The sequence below is a fragment of the Protomyctophum bolini genome, assembly GCF_963924005.1.
Source record: "Protomyctophum bolini genome assembly, chromosome: 9".
Lineage (NCBI taxonomy): Eukaryota > Metazoa > Chordata > Actinopteri > Myctophiformes > Myctophidae > Protomyctophum > Protomyctophum bolini.
In genome coordinates, this window is record NC_137870.1 from 9,109,799 (window position 1) to 9,136,025 (window position 26,227).

The 26,227-nt window shown below is 47.6% G+C and overlaps 1 protein-coding gene across 2 annotated transcripts; it reads left to right on the forward strand.

The window, feature by feature from the left end:
- Positions 1–3,262: 3,262 nt before the first annotated feature.
- On the forward strand, positions 3,263–25,900 carry cep164 (centrosomal protein 164). Of its 2 annotated transcripts, none has more exons than XM_080771893.1 (29): positions 3,263–3,387; positions 4,713–4,802; positions 5,509–5,620; positions 5,913–6,156; positions 6,974–7,141; positions 7,328–7,447; positions 7,557–7,637; positions 8,055–8,147; positions 10,687–10,743; positions 11,723–11,916; positions 13,656–13,917; positions 14,754–15,010; positions 15,867–15,998; positions 16,169–16,400; positions 16,548–16,622; positions 17,165–17,287; positions 17,540–17,683; positions 18,378–18,461; positions 19,428–19,496; positions 20,139–20,377; positions 20,566–20,742; positions 21,032–21,221; positions 21,507–21,614; positions 22,160–22,262; positions 22,834–23,009; positions 24,196–24,394; positions 24,781–24,853; positions 25,037–25,144; positions 25,658–25,900. In XM_080771893.1, exons 2-29 carry the CDS (start codon positions 4,724–4,726, stop codon positions 25,740–25,742), a joined length of 3,984 nt encoding a protein of 1,327 aa, XP_080628019.1. In that variant the 5' UTR covers positions 3,263–3,387; positions 4,713–4,723; the 3' UTR covers positions 25,743–25,900. The 2 variants fall into 2 exon arrangements, with proteins under 2 accessions (XP_080628019.1, XP_080628020.1); XM_080771894.1 differs by having other exon boundaries at positions 22,834–22,967.
- The last annotated feature ends 327 nt before the right edge of the window (positions 25,901–26,227 follow it).

The window sequence follows — 26,227 nt, forward strand, 5'->3', positions numbered from 1 at the left end:
GGGGGGGGGGGGGGGGTTGCGTGCCAGTGGTGGTCTGGATAAAGTACCCAATTATCTTTTACTTAAAGCAAAAGTAGCAGTACCTCAAAATACTCATTCATTCATATTTAGTCGAGTAAAAGTGCAAAAGTATTGCCGGCAAAATATACCCGCAGTACCAAAGTAAAAGTGCTCAAATGTTTCAAACTTTTTTGATAGGTAGATAGGCTGATTTCTAATGGCTGAAATAGATAACAAACAAACAATAATAACAGGACTTAATTGGATGATGTATGTTTTGTTATAACGTACAAAGTAAGTTAACTAAAGTTTTCAAATAATTGTAGTGAAAAGTACTATATTTGCCTCATGCAGTGGAGTAGAAGTCTTAAGTATTGACCCATTCATTGGTCATGCTCAGGTAAAGTAAAAGTACCTCTAAATTCAACAGTATTTTGGGTAAATGTACTTAGTTACTTTCCACCGTTGGTGCGTGTTGCACATGCACTGAACACACTGTCTGTAGGAAGATTATGTGAATCAGATTATTGATTATGAATACGTTTGAAATCACAAATTATGTCACATTTTATTCCAGCAATTCATAAGGTTAAGCGGAAGCGTTGACACCTAAACTCTGTGCCTCAATGTTAAAACTGATATTCTTTATAAAATGAAAAATATATAATCATTTCAAATTGGTTTTGAAGTCATGTAAAGTACACACGATTTGAACACGCTTGAACTTTTGACATTTAACCCATTAGAGACCTGAGGGCGATTCTACAAAATGTCTTCTAAGTCTTGACAGTTTTTCTTTGAAAAAAACCTGTTTCTATATGAGCGGTGCCCTCATACGTTCTCATGTCAAGACTAAGAGCCCCCGAAATGACCCTCATCTCTTTCGTTGTTATTATTTTCCTTTACACTTTGGAATAAATATCCGGTTTAACGTTGATGTGCCCACATTGTTTATCTGCCCACTCTCCATTTATCCTTCACAAGAAGCAAGGCTAAAGAAACTAATTTGATCTGTTATCAGATAAACTAAATATAATAGCATTTATGATATAAGAGCAGTTTTATGTAATTGATGCAAAAACAAACACACACTACTGAATACAAACAAGATGTCACTTTTTATTGTTTTATCGATAGCTTCAATGTGTCTATATTGTACATGTTATGACTGGTGCAATGAACTGCTGTATATGCACTAAGCTGTGCAGTGCACCATATGCACTGCTGTACGCACGCACACACACACACGTGCGCACACACGCACACACACAGCTTTAAACTGCTGCATCATCTGATGATTTTAACACTTGATAGGGCTACTTACACACAGTCACACACACAGACACACATTTTTATTACTATACAGTACTTGTGAGGACTTCAATATTTTAGGACAAACATTTTATGAATGTTTTTATTTTTTATTTTTTTGCTTTGCTACACCACCATCCGACAATACCCGATCGACAAGCTCAACACATGCCGCAACATGACCCGTTGCTGAGCTTGTAGGTCAGCTATTTTCGATGTACGCACGCACGCATAACTAAGTGTAAATTAGGCAGAATTCCAAACCTAGCCTCAAAATGCCACCTGAGGCAACACAGTCTACCGACGCTTTTAAAGATGGACTGAAAAAACAACCTTTTACTAAGTGTTTCCTAAGGTTTCTCAGGCCTGTTTTTCCCCCTTCTCCGCCTTGATTATACCTAGTTTATAATTTATTTATAATATAAAAATATATATTAATTTAGCCCTATACTCGGGTCCCATGTAGTTGCTTGGTTGCATTTGCTGTTTTTATACCTTTTTTAAACATTGTTTATTATTAATATTATCATTTGTTCCTCACAAGTATAGAGTATCAAAGTCCTGATGCCACTCGCTCATCCCCTGGAACGTGAAAGTAATTGGTCTCTATGGAGAATAACTTTGGGTCATCTTAGAATTGTGGTCCAAAGATATTGTCAGGGAGGTTGTCTGTAGGCTATATCGTTTACGATAGTCTGTTTCTGGTGAAAATGTAACTACTTCGGTGGTGGTATATACCGTGGTAACATTACCCTTTTCACTTTCAGCAGTTGATGTTTCATATCCATACGACTCAAACCTCTGGAACACAATTCTTATTTGATGCGAAAATAAGTTTATTGGAATTCAGAATGTGGGGGGGGGGGGGGGGGGGTGACACACACACACGACCCAATTAGGATGTGTAAAATACGTCAGACTTCGGTGCTCTATACTAGTATACAGATAATCAGCCTATATGTCACTATAGTGGGGACCATCTGTATGCAGAGATGAAGAAACCAGCCCAATATAATACAATAATATACATATAAAATAATATCAACATGAAAGAACACCATGTATCATATCTATGAGTGACATCTATTCTGTTCTCACTGCAAAAACTGTAAAGAAATTAACTCAATACTGTATATTTCTGTCAGGAGCTGACAGTATCTGATGAAACAATAAAGTATCTATTGAACCTGCAGCATGCACTCTTCTTTGGGTACACATCTGCAAGACTATATACACTATATACTGTCTGTATGTCTGTGTCGTGAATCTGGATTGGAAATTGAACAGGATTATGTAAAGGTATACGGTTACTGCAAGTCATATTTTTGGTTATGAAGTTAATGCTCTGTATTCTAATAGAAATCATTGACTGTTTGTTCAGTAACAGTGTTAAATAGCTCTTCTAATAGTAATCATTGCTATAGAGTGTTTGTTCAGTAACATTTTATGAAATTTAGCCTCTCAGACCCATTTGAGCCACGGACCACCATGAGATTTAGCCTCAGACCCATTTGAGCTTTTTAACACTTACTGTACAAACACTATACTATATCAATGATTATTGATACTGTACACAATATTATGGTTATGGATATCATGGATTATGGATGGATGGATGAACTGTCATTTGGCTCAGCCAATCAGAGTTCGACTTTACACAGCATCCACCATGTCACGCCGTACTTGCGGTGCACCATTGAATTCTGTGACTGTGAGTGATTGAGGCTCAAACCATTAGAAATAACTTTGAGGGACATAGACAATATGATATTAAATATTAAAAGATGTTTTAAAATGCATGTTATTTGCATTCTCCAAGTATGAGTAGCCTACTATAGTCGCTTCTTTGGGGCTTGTATTCATAGACCGAATTGCTTATTTCTCTCACACAATCTGGCAACCGTGGTGAAGCGTCCTTGGTGATGTGTTGTTGCTAGTGGTAGCATTATGATGCTAACATGTTGATAGTGGTGCTTGCTAATCCTTCTACCGGTATGTCTGCTTCAACATGATGGATTTAAACACTTACTGAGCCGTTCTGACGCCCAGGCTCGTCACAACACTTCTATCATCTTGGTAAGTAAACAACACAACGTATTGTTTAACTGTTGTTAACATTAGCTTTGACAGCTAAACAGAACAAGAGAAGAGGGGCTACTGTGCTAAAGCTGAGATGCTAAATACAACAACTAGCATAACTTTGACTGTTAGAATGATTTACAAATCGATTTGATGTGTTAGTTAGTTAAAAAAAATCCTTTTCTGAACCGTATTGTTTGTTAGGCTTTACTTTACAGTACACACACTCACACACACACACACACACACACACACACACACACACACACACACACACACACACACACACACACACACACACGTGACGTGACGTGACGTGAACCTACCAAGTTAAACATCTCTAGACTTAATCTGTTTATAGTCTGACTGGCTATAGAGCCGCTAGACCTGGCTGCATGTAAACAAGTTCTTGAGCTTAGTCCAGTTACCCTGGGTAAACATAGTACCTTTCCTTTCCTTTTACCATGTCAAGCAACGTGTGTGTGTGTGTGTGTGTGTGTGTCACTACCTTTTTAAGATGGACAGAACATGCAACAGCTGTCCGTCCTGTCATTCACGCTGGTGGTATGGTATATAATTGTAACTCTGACAGTGTTACAAATGGACGAAATGCGAGTCCATTTGGTTCCACTCTCTTACAGTGTAGACAAATATAATAATTTAAATTTAAATTAAGGACCCCAGTTTGACTGGCCACGGACCCCCATTTGATTAAAAATAACAACTCTGAGAGTGTAAGGGTCCATTTGAGAGTTACAGACCTGTAAGGGTCCATTTGGTTCCATCTGTTACACTCTCAGAGTCTTGGGTCAACATTGATTCTAAATGTTCTAATATGATAAATAAGGTAAAATAAACATGAAATAAACATGGGGCGAGATATCCAATGGCTCGCCCCAAGCCGTGTATATATATCCACGGCATCAGAGAGAGAGAGAGAGAGGTGGGGAGACTTAATTAGAGGATGGTTTGCCGGTTTGCCCTATTACACGAGAAGAAAAAGCCCTGCATGCACAAATGTGTAGCTCTAATTCTTTAGAATTCAGACAATTCTACTTAACGTTTTTTCCTTGTTTTTAATTATGACATAAAATTGTACATTCGTGTGTGTGTGTGTGTGTGATAGTGAATAGTTTTATTACTATATATTTATTATAGCACTTTTATCCAAAGCGTTTTACATTGTGCATTACATTGGATCCGGATGGAACCCGGGACCCTCGCGGATCCCATCCGGCCACTCTACTGTCTCCATAGAGACCGGCTCACATACAGTACACACTGACTGTGTCATCATTGCGTCTCTGTCTCCATCCATACAGCTGAATCCAGAATGACTGCAGCTGCTCTCATAGGAGACCAGCTCATTCTAGAAGAGGACTATGATGAGAGCTATATCCCCTCGGAACAAGGTAGGTGTTCAGAACAAACGTGGGTCATCTCGTTCTCATCGTCTACTCAGGCTTTTGGGAACACCCGTTTTTAAGTTGCTCGATTCAGTAATTGGATAATTGACATATATATTTCTTTGATTGTTGATTATTTTTGATCATCGAAAACAGCCGTCCTTTGTTCTGGTGACTGATATTGTCCTTCTAATTCTCTCTCTCTCTCTCTCTCTCACTTTTTCTATAAACTTTATTGAGAATTATTCAGGGTTTTACAATGTATACATATATTACATTTCAAATTTTCTTTTTACAATGTTCAGTGCCATGGTGTCAGTTTATTTTTTTGGAGTCAAGAGTTCTCTGTCATTTCAGTTCAGTTTGTATTTGTTTAAATACAACCTCTCCTGAGATGACCACTTCTGATGTTCCATATTTTGTTAACTACAGTGCAAATAAAATGTGTTCTCCATGGCAGACATTTTTTTTCAATACAAACTCCATACATGACTGCATTATACGTGACATTAATATTAAAACCAATTTGTGACATTTCCCCCCAAACCTCTCTAGACCTCTGGCAGTCTACTAGCAGATGCTCTATAGTCTCATCTGCATTACAATTTTGTATCGGGCATTTAACAGTTTTAACAAAGCAGCTCGCTCTCTCTCTCTCTCTCTCCACCCCCCGGCCTCTCTCACTCTCTCCCTGTCTTTGTCTCTCTCTCAGAGATCCAGGAGTATGCCAGAGAGATTGGCATTGATCCAGATGGGGAGCCCGAGCTCCTGTGGCTGGCCAGGGAGGGCATCGTTGCCCCGCTGCCTCGTGAGTGGAAGCCCTGGTGAGTGTAGTGAGGCGTTGGGTGGAATCAGCCCTGGAAACAACATATTTTCAGATGGGGGGTCGGTGGCCAAATATAGTTTGAGAACCACTGATCTATAGAAACATGGGTTTTTTCAGAAAACTGTCATGATTTAGATTAAGGCATTTTTTGAATTTGGTCTAAATTTGGTTAAAGCCGTACCGATAGTGACATGTCTCCATCCATCCATCCACCCATCCGTCTATGTTATGTGAGTCGTTGAAGTGACCCCCACCTCCTCCTCCTCCCCCCTCCCCTCCTCCCCCCACAGTCAGGACGTGACGGGGGACGTGTACTACTTCAACTTCGCCACGGCCCAGTCCACCTGGGACCACCCGTGTGACGAGCACTACCGCCGCCTGGTGGCCACAGAGCGTGAGCGCAGCGCCGCCACGGTGGGGCCCGGCGGCTCCACCGCCATCACCACCACCACCGGGGGCGCCGCAGGCAAGAAGGACAAGGAGAAGAAGAAGAAGAAAGAGAAGAAGGAGAAGAAGAAGAAAGACACCTTGAAGGTAAAGTATCTCATATACTTAATGTTGGTGTTTTGATGTAATAATAAACACTAGGAATGTGTCCAAAATGAAAATCGATTTGTATAATGTTTATATTATATATATATTTTTTAATTATTAAGATTTTTTTTGTTTGTTAATGAACCCTACAAATAAAAAAATCTCCCCCCCCCAAGGAAAACTTGGGGGGGACCCCTGATGTAGATGATTAACAATAATTGTAACTCTTGAGAGTTAATAAGGGTCCATTTGGTTACTAGCCAATTGATCACCATAGCAACCCCAGCCTAGGCCTGATTAGGTGAACGGCTAAATCCTCCAAACCTGTATCTTGATTGGAGTCACACACTCAGTCACTCACACTCCTCTCAGTCATCCAGCTACACAGACACATCCCAGGCACACTTTGGTAGGCCTATAGCCCTGTCCTGTTTGGATGACAATATTGCCTTTCCAACAGATTTTCATTAAAAAAACAAAAGAAAACGATTATTATATGATTTCGGGTCCTATTAACGATTATCGATTAATCGGACCCATCCCTACTCCACACCCCGCCTGCCGTACTACTATGTCAACAGGCTTCCTCCACCTCGGAGGAAAGCCTGGTCTGTGTTGCTAAATCGCCCGTAGGCGTGGTTTAGACCAGGTGAAAATAAATAAAAACTCTGCATCGCTTTTTTTTGGTCCCCCCTGTTTGTTTTTTGTCTCGCCAGTCGCTACGAGTTCGAATAAAAGATAGATATACCAAATTACAAATATACCAAATTATATTGGGTAATTCTGATTCCATGTCCTGCAACCTTCTTCTCTTCAGGGCTTGGGTTCGATCCTGGGCTCCCTGCCGTCGCCTCTGGGCAGCCTGGCTCCTCTCAGAGGTCTGGACGGTCCCGGAGGTCCTCTCTCTGGACCCATCCCGGCTCTCAGGGGGTCCCTGGGCAGCGCTGGGGCGCTGGAGCCCCTCAAGACCTCCTCCTCTCTGGGGGTAAGAGCACTAGAAGGTCAAATGAGGCATTTTAAACTTTGTCTGTTCATTATTGTATTTGTGCCATCACTTCCATTCAAATTACACTCTCGTCTTGACCTCCTTTCTCCTCCTCCCCCTTTCCTGCCTGCCTGCCTGCCTGCCTGTCTGCCTGTCTGTCTGCCTGCCTGCCTGTCTGTCTCTCAGGCCCTCCGCAGCTCCAGTGTCCTGGGCAGCAGACAGGAGGAGAAGGTGTCTCTCTCTCTGCCCGGCTTGGACGAGGATGATGATGACGAGGACGATGAAGACAAGCTGTCGCTAAACGAGGTAATCAGTCGATGCAAGGGAGGGGGACCGCCCGCTGATCGGACGATCACACACACACACACACACACACACACGGACTACGCTATAATGTCGAATCTCTCTCTCTCAGCTGAGTGGTCGTGGGTCAGCCAGACTTCTGAAGAACCTCCATCTGGACCTGGACGTGTTGGGTGGAGGTCTGCAGTATGAGGTCTGTCTGCCTGTCTGTCTGTCTGCCTGCCTGGTGCATTTCTAGTGGCCAGGTCTACGAAATCGAGCGCAAATATTTGCGCTCGATTGTCGAGGCGCAAATCTGTCTGTCTGTCTGCCTGCTTGCCTGCCTGGTGCATTTCTAGTTTTTTACTTGCAAAACAATACGATACGAAGTAAAATTATACGATATTTTGCCGGTTACAGATCGATATGCTTCGATCATTGAAATTAAAATTGATGTTTAGATGCAGTGCCAGTTACCGTATCGTTAAGGTGGTTGCACACCGGCCGCGTTTTTCGGAAAAACGATGGAGAAACGCCACTTACAAATCCGAATTCGTGCTTGGTGTGTGGAGACCTTTACAGCCCTATAAACTAGGCCTCATTTGGGCTTTGTTTTCCCCCGTGGATGCAGGACAGTGACGCCAGCGCCGCAGCTCAGCTGGAGGAGAGGACCGAACCAGAGCTGCAAGACCTCAACCTGTCCGGAGAGCCTCCGTCTCACCAGGTACGCCACGCTTGGAGATCCGTTATTCTTTTTACCGAAGGTACCGTCGCTCTGTTGTTGTTTTGTGAAAAAAAACTACACTAGTGGTCATCCATCATTGTGAAGATGGCAAATCTATGAACTCCCAGCGTGCTCTTCGCTACACTAATCTGATCCTTGTGTGTGTGTGTTGTGTATCCAGTATGTGTCATTTAACAACTAACTAACTACCGTAATTCCCTACCAAAGTGTGAACTTGTTTCTCTCTTTCTTTCTCCATCCGCATGCCATCCGTCCACCTCCACCTCCACCTCTTTGTCCATATCACACTCTTTACTTTCCTCCCTCTCTCTTCTCACCCCTTCCTCTCTCTTCTCTTCTCTTCTCTTCTTCTCTTCGCCTACGTTGCACATGCCCCCCCCCCCCCCCCCCCCCCCCCAACCCAAAGGAGGAGGAGGAGGAGAGCGGCACTGCTCTCCACGGAGGCCTCCCACCCCCGGCGCGCCTCATGCTGTCTCCCCTTGCCGCCAGCGGGGGGAGACAAACTGCGACGGGGAGGGGAGGAGCCGTGGGGCCGGAGGAGGAGGAGGAGGGGGTGGAGGCTGTGGACGACACAGGGTGGGTGGTGACAAGAGAGGAGGAGGAGGAGAGGGACAGAGAGGGAGGGGAGAGTGAGGCGGGAGAGGACGAAGGAGGAGTAGGAGGAGGCGAAGAACCGGGGGAGGAGAAAGGAGGCGAGGAACACGAGGAGGAGGAAGAAGAAGAAGAAGTGAACGAAGAGGAGAAACAGAGAAACGACAGGGAGGAGGAAGGAGAAGTGAGCGACGGGGAGGAGGGAGACGCTAAAAGAAAGGAGGCGCGTTGCTGGGGCGGCGTCGGGGGGAAGGGAGAGGAGGGGCAGGCCGAAGACCCGGAGATAGAGGAGGAGATAGAGGAGGAGTGCGAGGACCAGGGAGGAGAGGAGGAGGAGGAGGAGGAGGAGGAGGAGGAGGTCGACGCAAGTAAAGGGCTGGTGGAGAGGAGGCGCCGTGCGGAAAACGACGGCACAGGGGTCGACGACGGAGTGATGGAGCGCGGCGGGGAAGGGAGCGACGGAGAAGGAGGAGAAGGAGTGAGGGAAGAGGAGGAGGAGGAGCAGGAGCAGAGCGAAGAGGTCGTCGAAGGAGTCACGGACGAGAGAGACACTGAGGAAAGTCAGAAAGTCGTGGTTGCTGCTGCAGAAGAGGAGGAGGAGGAGGTGCTGGAGAGGTGCTCCCTGAGCCAGAAGTTCCCGACCGAGGAGGAAGAGGAGGAGGAGGATATCGATGAAGAGGAGCAGGAGGAGGCTTACGGGAGGAGCCACTCTGTGGTCCGGAGAGTCCGAACGTCTTCGGAAAGCGAGGAGGGGGAGGATGTGGTCGAGAGGTTCGACACCCAAACTCCTCCTCCTCCTCCTCCCGCTGCCCTAGACGTGACCAAGAAGAAGAGACGGCCCCAAACGACATCATGCCCCCCACCAACTACGACCACCTGCCCCCCGGCAGAGGTAGGGCTCTGGCTCCGCTTCCGCTTGGTTGTGCTGCTGCTGCTCATGCTGATTGGTTTGTGCTCCCCTCCCCTCCCATCCTCATCCTCATAATCATCTTCATCCTCCTCACGCATGTACCACCCCTCCTTTCCAGTGATTTTACACTTGCTGAAAAGTGTAAAATTACGTATACTGGATCTCTTCTAGTGTTTATTGACAATTGTCAATATATTTAGTTTTAGTCATCATAGCTTAGTTTTCATTTAGTTTTAGTTTTCGTCAGTGAAAAAGGGTAGTTGCACACTGTCTGCTCTGTATGTGACGTGGTGCAGTCATGCTTCATAACGACCAGCGCAGCTGGCTGCAGACTGTCTGCTCTGTGTGACGTAGTGCCGTCATGCTTCATAACGACCAGCGCAGCTAGCTGCAGACTGTCTGCTCTGTGTGACGTAGTGCAGTCATGCTTCATAACGACCAGCGCAGCTAGCTGCAGACTGTCTGCTCTGTGTGTTACGTAGTGCAGTCATGCTTCAAAACGACCAACGCAGCTAGCTGCAGACTGTCTGCTCTGTGTGTTACGTAGTGCAGTCATGCTTCATAACGACCAGCTCAGCTAGCTGCAGACTGTCTGCTCTGTGTGTTACGTAGTGCAGTCATGCTTCATAACGACCAGCTCAGCTAGCTGCAGACTGTCTGCTCTGTGTGTTACGTAGTGCAGTCATGCTTCATAACAACCAGCGCAGCTAGCTGCAGACTGTCTGCTCTGTGTGACGTAGTGCAGTCATGCTTCATAACGACCAGCGCAGCTAGCTTCAGACTGTCTGCTCTGTGTGTGACGTGGTGCAGTCATGCTTCATAACGACCAGCGCAGCTAGCTTCAGACTGTCTGCTATGCTGTGTTTGTGACCAGCGTTCATGCACATCAGTGTTGTTGCTCCCCTGCCACTGAACGTGTGATAAGAAGTAAAGTTAGCGTTATACGTTGAATTATTAAAAGTTAGTCACTGTGTAATATATACATAATAATTCATGTTTTCTCGTGCGTCTGTGCAGGAGTCCGAGGCCAGCGAGCACGTGGAGGCGTCGCTGTCTTCCATAGAGGATGTGAAGGTACAGTACGCCTGTGAAGTCTTCACGTTCCTCCCCGCGGTAGTTTATAGAGTTTACTACCCCGCGGTAGTTTATAGAGTTTACTACCCCGCGGTAGTTTATAGAGTTTACTACCCCGCGGTAGTTTATAGAGTTTACTACCCCGCGGTAGTTTATCGAGTTTACTACCCTGCGGTAGTTTATAGCTACATTCCAATGCCCCCAAATCTCGCTCACTCACACTCAGTCACTCCAGCATGGTGGACCTGCTGAAATATGTGACAATCGTACTGTAGACAATCGCATAACGTCAGTGTCCGAAGTAAGTACAGTAAATCATTGCGGTTTGTTCATTAGCAGAGTTCAGCCTAGCGGTATTTAGGCCCACGCATTTAAAGACCTCTGTGTACGTTATGTGTGAAGTCCACAAGATGGTCACCAATTTGACCGTAACACTGCCATGCTGGAGTGAGTGAGTGGCTGAGATTTTGGGGTATTGGAACTTTGGCTTTTGAGGTGTAGTTACCTCGTCCAGCCATGTTGACATGGATAGATAGATAGATAGATAGATAGATAGATTGAATCCTGTGCAACTTGGTTCTACACATTCTTGAATTTCTGCCTTGAGAATATAGGAAATGTCCGCTCTCAATTAGTGCCTGACCGATATATCAGCTGTATGCACTACTGTCACTGTACCTTTTACATTATATTTATAATTGATTAAAATTCTTTGCACAGTCCACACAGAAACAGGCCCATTTTCATTCCAGCTAAAAAACAAAATCACTATTGGTTGCATATCGGTTATCAGGTGACTGTTCAAGGCTAACGTATTTGGTCTCCGGGGAGACATTTGTCTTGGAGACGAGGACCAGAGCTGCACAATACAAAACCAAAAAAAAGACACACTGGTCATTCACGGTCATTCCTAAGGCATGATGTATCACCCCAGCTGACATTCAGTGCACAAACTGCTGTGGTGTGCATTGTTCTGCAGTCTGGCGTGCTCTCCAGGAGGTCTGAGAAGAATGTCCTGGACCTCCTGAAGGAGCTGTCTCCTGCTGTCAGCCCTCTGGAGGGGGAGGAAGAGGAGGAGGAGCAAGAGGAAGAGGAGGAGAAGGAGAAGGAGAAGGAGGCCACCAAGCAGGAGGAGGAGGAGGAGCGGAAGAGGAGGGCTGAGGCTGCTGAGAGGTCAGTAGGGGTGGGACGATTCATTTAACCTCCCGATTACATAAGATCTCCATACCTAGGCTGCCTATTTGATTTATATTGCGATTCTTAATTATATTGCGATTGTTGCGATTCGATTATGACTTTTTGCAACAACAAAAAAGAAATCCCCCAAGCTACTTAGCTTTTTGAGTGGTGCAACCACTCCAAGGAACAGCAATGTCAGTGTTCACCTATGTGTTCACCTATGTGACTATGAGCACCAGTATGACTATGAGTACCAGTAGGGGTGCTGTTGTGCCAGAAACAGAGAGAGATAGTGCTGCACTGTTGCCTGCTAATGAGAGAGAGAGAGAGAGGAGGTGGGGGGGAGAGAGAGAGGGGAGTTGCACCACTCAGTTCACACGGGTGTGATTTTTTTATACTATAACATTTAAAAACGATTATAAACAACAGAAAACAAGGTTTTCGACATACTATCGGTCCGAATGTCATTAGACCGACAACCTACCTCAAACCCTCGCCTCACCCTAACCGCATGCGGGAGCAGCGCATTTTCGACAGCATGTCTGACCGATGTTTCCACATGTCGGACCTGTGTGTGCATCGCAACGCTGCATCATACGCTTCAATGCAGCCAGTTCACAGCAGTCGGTCTTTCTGACAAAAAATAAATGTGGCATTAAAAATCGTGATTTGTGTGAATCGATTTTTTTCCACCCTTAGTGCATTCATCCAAATCAAATGTATTTGACACATTATAGCACCTTTTATTTAAAGAACTTTGAATGCACGTTACTGCCAGAGTAAATTAAAAGTGCCGTGGTACAAGCTTGTAGATCTGCTTGTAGATATAATATTCTTTCACAGCGAACATTTTTTTGCTCATCTTTTATTTTTATTGATTGATTGAATATTTTATTAGACAATATAAAAATGCAAACAGCACAAGGTACAGTCAGGCATTTTGGTCCAAAACGATTTCCTGAAGAAAGACCTTGCGGTCTTGTTTCCATTCGGGTCCCATGATGCACTCGCACACATACAGTCATGAACAATAATCTAAAACAGCAGTCGATCACCTCCTCTCCCTCTGACCTGCTGACAGGTGAAATTTTAGTCAGTGATTTGCTTGTTTTAAGGGAAGGGTGCAGGGCATTCCACACCTGGATAGCAGTGCTGCGGAAGGTGAATTTACCCATATAATTGTTTTATAAGTGGGCGGCACCAGCTCATTGTTTACGCTCCCTCTAGTGTTGCGGCTGTGGGTGTCGCTCACTTTTCTTTTCTTTGCTTCTCAAAATATCTGCGGCCAAATACACATCATCTTTGGGATCCTTGACCTACCATTGAAATGCGGTGTTTTTTCAGTTGCTTCGTATTGATATTCGGTGCATTCAATTGTTATTTTAAATTTTGTGTCAGTAAAAAGGAACATCGCAGGTGCAGCATGGTGACTGGGCATATCATGTTTGTTTAATTTTCTTTCCAAAATTCTAATTCAACATAAACAAGGTGGAACCGGGGCGGGACAAGCCAGGCCGGGACCAATCAGATGGTTGACAAACTGAATTTGTAGCTCAACAAAAGCAAATGTGTCCTCTAGCATATGACGGAGGAGAATTTCACCATGAATTGAAATCTCTGCGATGCCATTATTGTGGGTGTTTTTTTTATCACGATAAACGATAACGATTATCATCCCATCCCTAATGGAAACCAATCCCACGCTCTGTATGTCTCTCTCTCTCTCTCTCCAGGCGCATGCACGTGAGGCTCGACCGCCCGACGGCGCCCAAGGTGGTGGACAGGCTCATCCTGCACCAGTCGAGCCCCTCCCCCTCCCTCTGCAGCAGCCCCTCCCACTCGGAGAGAGAGGTGGGCGTGCGACCCAAGGCCGAGGGCCTCAGCGCCTCCCTGGCCCTGCAGAGGCCCGAGACGTCCCGGGGGCCCCGCGGCCAGGGCCAAGGGCCCCTCCAGCTGGAAGGCTCCTCCGAGGGCCCCTTGTCGCGGGTCCAGAAGGTACACGAGGCCCCTGGCACAGTTTGACAACACGTTTTATCAGCTTGCAGAGCTGTCACGTGGTCTAGTAGCGATGCAGTGGAGAGATCTTTATGATTGGCTGGCGTCTTGACCTCTAAGCCAATGGGAGACTAGCCCTATACGGCCAATGGGATATTTCTGGTAGAAGCCGATGACGGCTGATTTCACCCTTCTGCCAATGGGACACTAAGCCCCACGGCCAATGGGACACTTAGCCCCACGGCCAATGGGACACTAAGCCCCACGGCCAATGGGACACTTAGCCCCACGGCCAAACTTGTTATGAATGCAACCAAAATTCTATGGGTTTTTTTTCAATAACTTCATGAAGAAACAAAAGAAAAATCCATAATAAGAAATTCCATAAATTAGAACAAATATGTAAGAAGTAGTGAAAATAGCCGTTTTTACAAGCTGAGCTTGTAAATGTGGCTATTTTCCCGGGACAATGTCTAATTTCTGTTTTGGGTCACGGGTTAAAAAAGTTTGGGAACCACTGCTTTCTATACTATAGCAGTGATTACTATCATTGCTGAACTATTATCAGGTTGCTCACGCAGCATGTACAGTATTGTAATCAACATAATGCGAACGCGTTGCACCGGACGCTCTTGACACAATTGAATGGAAATACTTTCGTTACCGCATAAGCAGTGAAAATAATTTGTAATATCAATCAATTCATTTTTGTTTCAATTAATTCATTTAAATAGCCGTGTAGTCAGGGTCCAAACAATCGTGTGTGTGTGTGTTTGTTTGTGTGTGTGTGTGTGTGTGTGTGTGTGTGTGTGTTTTTATATCCCACCCCCATGAAGCCTTTCCAGGAGCCGCCGAGTCGGAGTAGAGACCGGGAGGAAGAGGAGGAGGAGAGGAGAAGGAAGGAAGGAGAGGAGAAGAGGAGGATGAGGAGGAGAGAGGAGAGTGAACGACAGAGGAGGGAGAGAGAGGAGGAGGAGGAGGAGGAGAAGGAGGAGAGGAGGAAGAAGAGGATGTGTCTCCTGAGCGAGGAGCTGAGGAGAGCGGAGGAGGAGGAGGAGACGAGGCTTAGGGAGGAGAGTGAGGAGCGACTCAGGTGTGTGTCTGTCAGTGGTGTGGAAAAACGCAGAGTGCATACGTTTGTTCTCTAATGTTCTCTAATGTTCCGTCTAATGTTCTCTAATGTTACGTCTAATGGTGTGTCTTCTGCAGCTAAAAACAGTGTTCTGAGGAGGGTGGTGTGTCTTCTGCAGCTAAAAACAGTGTTCTGAGGAGGGTGGTGTGTCTTCTGCAGCTAAAAACAGTGTTTTGAGGAGGGTGGTGTGTCTTCTGCAGCTAAAAACAGTGTTTTGAGGAGGGTGGTGTGTCTTCTGCAGCTAAAAACAGTGTTTTGAGGAGGGTGGTGTGTCTTCTGCAGCTAAAAACAGTGTTCTGAGGAGGGTGGTGTGTCTTCTGCAGCTAAAAACAGTGTTCTGAGGAGGGTGGTGTGTCTTCTGCAGCTAAAAACAGTGTTTTGAGGAGGGTGGTGTGTCTTCTGTAGCTAAAAACAGTGTTTTGAGGAGGGTGGTGTGTCTTCTGTAGCTAAAAACAGTGTTTTGAGGAGGGTGGTGTGTCTTCTGCAGCTAAAAACAGTGTTTTGAGGAGGGTGGTGTGTCTTCTGCAGCTAAAAACAGTGTTTTGAGGAGGGTGGTGTGTCTTCTGCAGCTAAAAACAGTGTTTTGAGGAGGGTGGTGTGTCTTCTGTAGCTAAAAATGCGGACGGTTTTGATATCATTAATCTCCGTCTTGTTAATCAATCTCCGTCTTGGGCATCAGGTCATACTAATTAACAGGACGGAGGTCTCCGTCTGGGGCCCTTAAACTGTTAACTGTCCTTGCAATGCTTTGGCGGGCCGTGCTTTAATTTCCACTAAGCTCTCTCTCTCTGTTCTCTGGATGTAAATGGTGGTGCAGGTCGCTGCGTCAGAGTCTTCAGAGCCAGAGGACGGAGGAGGAGGACAGGCTGGAGCTGGAGGCGGAGAGGAGACTGCAGGAGCTGAGAGACACCGCCCAGAGAGACGCCCAGAGACAGACGTGCACGCTGAGGTCAGATATATGCGCACGCACACACGCATACATGCATGCTGAGGTCAGATATACATCCACGCATGTAGCACACACGATATACGTGCGCGCACACTGAGGTTTGATACATGGTGTGTGTGTGTGTGTGTGTGTGTGTGTGTGTGTGTGTGTGTGTGTGTGTCCGTCCACAGGGAGGAGAGCGAGGCGTCGCTCAGGGAGCTGCGCGCCACCATGGAAGCGGCGCGAGTGGATGAACGCGATAGGCTGGAGGCCCAGAGGAGGCGGGACTCTGAGCGAGCCGAGGAACGCGATAGGCTGGAGGTCCAGAGGAGGCGGGACTCTGAGAGTCTGAGGACGGAGCCGGAGCAGGAGGTCCAATCGGAGAGGAGGAGACTACAGGGAGAGAGGAGGGACAAGCAGGAGGTCATTCATTCATTCAGAAAGGATTTGAGCAATTCATTAAATTAATTTAAATAGCCGTGTAGTCAGGGTCCAAACAATTGTGTGTGTGTGTGTGTGTGTGTGTGTGTGTGTGTGTGTGTGTGTGATTGTGATTGTGCGCATGTAAAGGTCAGAAGCGTTGACCTGAAGAGTGAGTTGAAGAGTTCACGACCTGAACATCACCTGATAGAGTACCAGAGAGAGGTGAGCGCGCACACACACACACACACACACACACACACACACACACACACACACACACACACACACACACACACAGACACCTCTACTGTACTGCCCTTTGTATGGTGAACTACGTCAGAGATGGTTGAGTAGGTCGGTGTGTGAACCTGGATCTGCTATGGTTCGGCGACACAGAAAGACTGGTTTGGATTATCAAACATAAGATAATTATTCGCACTTGAAGAATACGTAGAGAAAGCGTGGGACAAACGGACATCACATCATATGTTTTGATGTATTTTCAGTTCTGTTTTGGTGGTATTAAGTTTAACCAAATGTTGGTTTTTTTGTGTAGTTTCTGTGTTCAGGAAGTGAATGTGATATTGTTTATGTATGTTTTTGGTGTCTTATGATCCCGTAAAAAAACAAAATCCATGCATGCACGGTCGCACGCACACACACATGCTTGCATGTACAGTATGCCTGCATTTTCATCTCCTTCAATCTAACGTCCAATGGGAACGGAGAACACTAAAACATGTGACCATGTGACGGTGTGACAGCTGACAGACGTGCTGCTGGAGGTTCGAGAGGAAGTGCAGCGAGACCACGACAGGAAGCTGGAACAGCTGAGAGACGACCACAGGAGGGCGCTCTGCCTCATCAGAGAGACGCACCTGGATGAGGTACTTCTATTTTTACCCCTTTGTCATGATGCCAATTTGCCCATTAAAAAAAGGAATAAAAGTGTAACCTGTGTGTGTGTGTGTGTGTGTGTGTGTGTGTGTGTGTGTGTGTGTGTGTGTGTGTGTGTGTGTGTGTGTGTGTGTGTGTGTGTGTGTGTGTGTGTGTGTGTGTGTGTGTGTGTGTGTGTGTGTGTGTGTGTGTGTGTGTGTGTGTGTGTGTGTGTGTGTGTGTGTGTGTGTGCGCGCGAGCAGGAGACGGCTGAGAGGGAGTGCTTGGCGTCCTCATTGCAGGAAGACAGAGATCGTCTCCAGAGCTCACACACCTCACACCTGGAGAGACTGCAACTGCGGCTGGACGCCCTGACACGAGAGGCACAGCTAACACACACACGCAAGGTGAGCACGCACACACACACACACACACACACACACACACACCAGAAGCCCATGAGCCCCTCATGAGTAGACCTGTCGCTGATCCAAGCGACGGAGCCTGCGTCACTCTCTCCCCGTCAGAAAGGACCTGAACTTGTAACTCTGGCCAAATGCCAGTAATAAGATTATTAGCCATTTAGTGGTTGCCTGAGCGGTTGTACAAAGGTGGTCCCAAAAGTTTCACCCCATCCGAGTTCATCGGTTTTGTTCACATCTCTGCCATCTTTTCTGTTCCTTTCATTCTCTTCCGATTACTGCCGACAACCAGAGCAAAACGCGGGACTACAAGGTAACAAACAGCTTGGCACCCCCATACCGCCGAGGCCTGATCCAACCCTTAACACCCCGTTAGATTAGCTTACCACGTCCGAGCCTTCCCTAAAACACCCTGGACAACGCTCCACACGTCCCAGACTCTTCTCCCTTCCCTAAAACACCCTGGACAACGCTCCACACGTCCCAGACTCTTCTCCCTTCCCTAAAACACCCTGGACAACGCTCCACACGTCCCAGACTCTAAGCCATCCTACGTGTTGACGGTGCTAACCGTGATCATAAGATGCTAAAGCTAAGCCATCCTACGTGTTGACGGTGCTAACTGTGATAATAAGAGGCTAACGCTAAGCCATCCTACGTGTTGACTATCTCCATGCAGGGGGCGGAGCTTGAGGAGCTGGCAGGTCAGTTGGAGCTGAAAGCCAAAGAGCTGAAGACCCAGGAGGAACTGCTACAGACCAAGGTTAGTGATCTGTGCCACATGCACTGACAACACATCCACTGACAACACATCCACTGACAACACATCCACTGACAACACATCCACTGACAACACATCCACTGACAACACATCCACTGACAACACATCCACTGACTGACCATCTACTGACAACACATCCACTGACTGACCACATCCACTGACTGACCACATCCACTGACAACACATGCACTGACTGACCACATCCACTGACTGACAACATCCACTGACTGAACACATCCACTGACTGAACACATCCACTGACTGACAACATCCACTGACTGAACACATCCACTGACTGAACACATCCACTGACTGACAACATCCACTGACAACACATCCACTGACAACACATCCACTGACAACACATCTACTGACTGACCACATCCACTGACTGACCACATCCACTGACAACACATGCACTGACTGACCACATCCACTGACTGACAACATCCACTGACTGAACACATCCACTGACTGAACACATCCACTGACTGACAACATCCACTGACTGAACACATCCACTGACTGAACACATCCACTGACTGACAACATCCACTGACTGAACACATCCACTGACTGAACACATCCACTGACTGACAACATCCACTGACTGACAACACATGCACCGACTGACCACATCCACTGACTGACCATCTACTGACAACACATCCACTGACTGACCACATCCACTGACTGTCTGACCACATCCACTGACTGTCTGACCACATCCACTGACTGTCTGAACACATCCACTGACTGTCTGACCACATCCACTGACTGTCTGACCACATCCACTGACTGTCTGAACACATCCACTGACTGTCTGACCACATCCACTGACTGTCTGACCACATCCACTGACTGACTTAACATGATGGTGGTCCATTATTCATGTGGTCTTTACTGTACATTCCACTGTACTAATGTGGTTCGTGTGGTCTCTGGCAGGCGGCAGACTTGAAGAGGAAGAGGAAACAGCTGACGGAGGAAGAGGAGGAGACGGACAGAGGGATAGAGGTGGGCCTTCCACTGTCTTCTGTCCATCTGTCTACTGTCCATCTGTCTACTGTCCATCTGTCTACTGTCCATCTGTCTAGTCCAGAGGTTTTCAACCCTTTTCATATCAGACAGACAGACAGAGGTGTCAGACAGGCTTCGAACACACATAAAGAACATTTTTAAAACAAAATGTGAGACTCCAGAGGGATTTAATAACAAAATGAGGGGCAATATTAATTAGGCCTATCTATGGTCGAATATGACATCAAGGCATTTAACTTAAAGTAATAAGTTGCTAACCCCGTCCCACTTGTCCAACACAAGCGACACTTCTGTCCCTCAAATGAACAGTTTGGATGTGGTCACCCTATTGGTGGGGGTGGTGCATGTATTATTAATACATGCATGGTCATAAAAAGCCCTATCGGTCCGACTGTCATTCGACCCACAACCTACCTCAAACCCTCACCTAACCGCACGCGGGAGCAGCGCATGTTCCACCGCATGTCGGCCGCTGTTTCCGTGTGTCGGACCTTTGGTGTGTCGGCCCCGTGCATCCCTGATTAGCGTCGCTCACTAACGTCTACTAAACGTAAACCAGCCAGGCAGAATCAAGAAATGGGACTATTTCTAGTCTAAAACACACATGCGTGCGTTCAGTCTCTCCCCAGGCTGCAGCAGGAGGTGCAGAGGGCCAGGGAGGAGAGAGACGCAGCCAGGGAGCTGTCCCAGAGGGCCAGGGAGGAGGCGCAGAGAGCCAGGGAGGAGGCGCAGAGGGCCAGGGAGGAGAGAGACTCGGCCAGGCAGGAGGCACGCAGCATGAAAGAGGCCAAGGAGGGATTGGAGAGCAAGGTGGAGCTCCTGCTGGATCGCTGCGAGCGTCTCGGACGCAGAGTCAGGTACGAAGCCTTAGTTTCCTTTAAAGATGGTGTGCCATGGTTATTTCAAGCTTTCAGCCTCAACATGCATTTAAGACAACCCACAAATTCTCTGTGTGGGTGTGCGGCCCCGGACACATGATCATTCTACAGTTGTGGCCCCCTGCCTAATCTAGTCCAACACCCCTGGCCTGCACTGTGAATTGCAGCGAGCTGGAACAAGGCGGGGCAGCCAGGGCCTCGCCCGGACCACAGACCAACCACCACCACGAGGAGGAGACCACAGCGCCCTCTGCTGGCAGAGGAGACGCGTCGCCGCTACATGTAGACGACCTGGAAGAACCGCCCCACTCCCCTCTGCCGGACAGTCACAGCAGCCTGGACAAGTGAGCGTGTGTGTGTGTGTGTGTGTGTGTGTGTGTGTGTGTGTGTGTGTGTGTGTGTGTGGGGTGGGGCTCACAGATTAAAGGGCCATTTACACTGATCTTGATAAACTAGAGTTGTCCTGATCACGTGATCGGAAAATCGGGTTCGGAGAGCACAAAAAAATAACGTGATCGGGACATCCCTATAGTATTATCATTATATTTGACTTGTTATCGTCTGTGATTTTGGATACTGTACTATTGCAATAGGGCAAGTGTTCTATAAAAATATATGGGCGTGTCCACTCAGTCTGCGGCGGTACATCTGGTCGGAGGGCGTGTCCACGCAGCGGGCGCGTCACTTCCTGGAGAGGGAGAACCGGCAGCTGCGGGAGAGACAGGCAGCGCTGCGGGCAGCCCAGGGCCCTGGCCCCGCCCCCTACCAGGACCCCGGCTTCTCCCACCAGCTCAACCAGGAAATGATGAGGAACCTCCAGCAGGTGCGCTATTCGATGTTGAGAAACGGTGCCCTAGTTGTAGACTACAGCTATCGATTCATTTCTTAGCGATTGTTCTATCGATAACCTTTTTCATGAATCAAGAAACATGACTATTGATTGTTTTTTGAGGGCCTATGCACAGCTTTACGGGTTTGTGTAAACAATCAAACATTGAGGATGATGTATGATGATAAGAGCCCCAATTTGAGATTATTATCTCTAAGAAATTATGCATTTTTCCCCTCCATCTCTCTCTCTCTGCCTTTCTCTCTCTCTCCCCTCCAGGAGGTCAGTAATGTGGATGAGTTGAGTAGGACGGTGCAGAGAGGCAGCGCCCTCCTCAGGAGGAAAGAGGAACAGCTTCACCAGCTGGAGAGCTCCGTAGCCGAGGAGGTGAGCAGAGCACAAGGTTGCACGCACAGTTTGTTCCACAGCTTGGGAGTCATGAAGGGAGAAGAGTCTAGGACGCGTGGAGCGTTGTCCAGGGTGTTTTAGGGAAGGGAGAAGAGTCTGGGACGTGTGGAGTGTTGTCCAGGGTGTTTTAGGGAATGGAGAAGAGTCTGGGACGTGTGGAGCGTTGTCCAGGGGTTTTTTGGGAAGGGAGAAGAGTCTGGGACGTGTGGAGTGTTGTCCAGGGTGTTTTAGGGAAGGGAGAAGAGTCTGGGACGTGTGGAGCGTTGTCCAGGGTGTTTTAGGGAAGGGAGAAGAGTCTGGGACGTGTGGAGTGTTGTCCAGGGTGTTTTAGGGAAGGGAGAAGAGTCTGGGACGTGTGGAGCGTTGTCCAGGGTTTTTTTGGGAAGGGAGAAGAGTCTGGGACGCGTGGAGCGTTGTCCAGGGGTTTTTTGGGAAGGGAGAAGAGTCTGGGACACGTGGAGCGTTATCCCGGGCCGAAGGTTCTACTTGACGGTTTCTGTCTCGTGGTCCTCTTGTCTTCCCAGCCGCTGTTTGAGGACGCGTCTCGGCTGACGGCGGACAGGAAGGTGACGTTCGACCTGACGGAGTCTGACCTCAGCAGCAGCGCAGAGCCGCCGGACATCGCAGGTGACGCAGCACCCCACCGCACATTTGATTTTAACGGAAAATCCTGACCTTGTTTTAGCCATAGTCTTTTGAATAAAATTCCATTTTAGTTAGTCATCTTAAGTGTTTTAGTTTGAGTCTACTTTTACGAAAAAAAGCCGATCTACAAAGTTGTGTCGCATTCATTGCAGTGTTGATTTCGTCGACTAAAACTATGACGATAAATGTTTGCTGACTTCCTTTTTTTCATTGACAAAAACGAGTGTAAAATGTTAGGGCGCGACTAGTGGAGCGATCCACTAGTCGTGGGTGCTCTGAAAATAGCAGATCTACAAACTCACGACACGTTGCGCTGCGACGCGCTGTGAGCTGGTAGATCGGCTATGTGCAGCATGCAGAGTGTTAAATCAGCCATTACCATCGAGGCGACGCAAATCGTGTGATATTTAGTTGACTAACACTAGACTAACGCTAAACCTTTCAGATGACAAAAAAATAGATTAAATTCAAGAGACTTTTGACTGAAAACTCAAATCTAAATTTGCTGTCCAAATCAACACTGATTTGTTTGTCCTTCCACTACCACCACCAGGGGGCGGTCATCATCATCATCATCAGCCTACGGTCGTCCCAGCCAGAGTCCAGCAGCTGGCCGAGTCTCTGCAGCAGATCTCTGGACAGCTGAACACGGTTCTGGGAGCGCTGGGTTCTCTGGCCCCCCACAGGGTGAGTTCTGTTACTGAACACGGTTCTCTGGCCCCCCACAGGGTGAGTTCTGTTACTGAACCCGGTTCTCTGGCCCCCCACAGGGTGAGTTCTGTTACTGAACACGGTTCTCTGGCCCCCCACAGGGTGAGTTCTGTTACTGAACACGGTTCTCTGCCCCCCCACAGGGTGAGTTCTGTTACTGAACACGGTTCTCTGGCCCCCCACAGGGTGAGTTCTGTTACTGAACACGGTTCTCTGGCCCCCCACAGGGTGAGTTCTGTTACTGAACACGGTTCTCTGGCCCCCTACAGGGTGAGTTCTGTTACTGAACACGGTTCTCTGGCCCCCCACAGGGTGAGTTCTGTTACTGAACACGGTTCTCTGGCCCCCCACAGGGTGAGTTCTGTTACTGAACACGGTTCTCTGCCCCCCCCCGCAGGGTGAGTTCTGTTACTGAACACGGTTCTCTGGCCCCCCACAGGGTGAGTTCTGTTACTGAACACTCTGGCCCCCCACAGGGTGAGTTCTGTTACTGAATACGGTTCTCTGGAGATAGAAATGCCATTATGCTGCCACCTGCTGGACGCAGAGCCAACTGCAGACTGCCGAGCCTATTTACATGGAGCACACACTGGGACTGTTTCCTGTTTAGGGTGGCCAGACGTCCGGTTTCACGCCGGACAGTCCGGTTTTAGACCCACCTGTCCTCCTCCCACCTCAACCTCTGGCCGGACACATAATTGTCCGGTTTTGTGTGATATACAGTGCTTGTGTCATAACTGTCATTTACGTCGTCTCTGTATTAAAATCTCCTCAGCGCTGCTCGGCTCCGCAGCGAGCCGGCCACACTCCCACTGTCTTAAAAAGAGAGAGGAGACGTTCGGAGTGTTGCCATGTCCGCTTAATTATAAGTGACTTTGGCCTTGTTTTATAAAATAGCCTACTAAGCCTAGTCAGGCTTCTTTTGGGCTTGTTTTCATAGACATGGTTGCTTGTTTCTCTTCCAAAACCTGTCAACACTGCCAGTGGGATGGTCTGTTTGTTTTTTGTGGAATGTGTGTTCTCACAATCACTTTAGTATAGTTAATGCAGGGATAAATAAACCAGAGTTCATAGTAAAAGCGGCCATCTTAACTTCTTGTGAAGTAAAAAATATGTCCTTTAACTAGAACGTGTTTTCAATTCTGGTTTGGGTTTTATGGTATTTAACTGTGATCATTCCCCATGCACTGTCTCCATGTTTCAGAGCCAGCAGGGTCCCGGGACCTCCTCCTTGGGGCCCTTATCCGGGCCTCTATCAGGACCCCTGTCCGGGCCCCTATCAGGACCTCTGTCCGGGCCCCCCTTGGGTCCATCCTCGGCCTGGGGCCACCCGCTCTACTCCTCCTCCATCGGCGTTTCCTCCGAGGACCTCCTCAACAGCCGCTGGGCCCAAATCTTCCCCGGTAACCACAACCTCCAACCTCCAACCTTGGGCAGCCAAACCCAATAGGGCGTAGCAGTGGAGGGCATGCTTTTCTGGTTCCACTGAAACTTGCATCGTTCCCAAGTAGGCCGGTGGCCGTCTAGTATAATTAAATATTCGATTATACATTTTTTCACCAGAATCAAAGGTGTCATGGTCAGTATTCACCATATCTGGATCCTGGATGTCTTGATTCTAGGCTTAAAACATCCATCCATCCATCCATCTCCAACCGCTTATCCGTAGTCGGGTCGCAGGGCTTAAAACATTTGATGTATTTTAGTAAATCTCTATGGGGAAAAATGAATGGCCGTGACTGTAGTGTCAGACTGAATCCTTTGCTGTACTTGTGTCTGTGTCCACCAGGGGCCGCAATGGGACCAGTGGCCTCCAGCACCACTAGGGGCAGCGCTGCATACTCTACATACTCCCCTGCTAGGTAAATACTCTCACCGTCACTGGTTTAAAGTAATTTACCCCCCCCCCCACCCCCCTATGGTCTATGGTGGCTACCGCCACCATAGACTCTCCTTCTATTTGGGGTAGAGCGGCCGGATGCTAGGTTGCCATTTCGATCCTGTGTGTGTGTGTGTGTGTGTGTGTGTGTGTGTGTGCATGGCAGTGAGCGTGCACGTGTCCACAGGTCGGCGGAGGTGGACGGTCAGAGGCTGCAGGGTCTCATCGACACCAACAAGAAGTGGCTGGAGAAACGCAGGAAAGACAACAGCCTGTATCCTTCTGGTAGAGAGACACCAGGACACTATGAGAGAGAGAGAGAGACATCAAGACACTGTGAGAGAGAGGGAGGGACACCCCTCTCTCTCTCTCTCTCGCTCTCTCTCTCTCAAGACACTATGAGAGAGGGAGAGAGACACACCAAGACACTATGAGAGAGAGAGGGGGGGGGGGCAGAGGGAGAGGGAAAGAGACAGACACAGACACAGAGGGAGAGACACAGAGAGAGAGGGAGGGAGAGACAGAGACACAGAGAGAGACACGGACACAGAGAGAGAGAGAGACAGAGACACAGAGAGAGAGAGAGAGACAGAGACACAGAGAGAGAGGGTGAATATGACCCGTCAAAGGGTCCATTTGACAGGGGCGATGTGATGCAATGGAAGTTACAGTTTCACCTTTCAACCTTAAGTTTTATTAATGTTGTCAAAGCTATAGGGCAGTTTCTACGGGGAAGTGCAAAGTGTTGTATGTGTGTAACATTCTCCTCAACCTCCCTCCCTCTCAGACCTCTGCTAACTCGCTACCGGAGCCCTGGTCTGGTCCAACTGGGCCTGGACGACAATAACCACATCAAGGTCTACCATTACTGACCCACTGGGCCTATAGACGAACACAACCACATCAAGGTCTACCATTACTGACCCACTGGGCCTATAGACGAACACAACCACATCAAGGTCTACCATTACTGACCCACTGGGCCTATAGACGACAACAACCACATCAAGGTCTACCATTACTGACCCACTGGGCCTATAGACGACAACAACCACATCAAGGTCTACCATTACTGACCCACTGGGCCTATAGACGACAACAACCACATCAAGGTCTACCATTACTGACCCACTGGGCCTATAGACGACAACAACCACATCAAGGTCTACCATTACTGACCCACTGGGCCTATAGACGAACACAACCACATCAAGGTCTACCATTACTGACCCACTGGGCCTATAGACGACAACAACCACATCAAGGTCTACCATTACTGACCCACTGGGCCTATAGACGAACACAACCACATCAATGTCTACCATTACTGACCCACTGGGCCTATAGACGACAACAA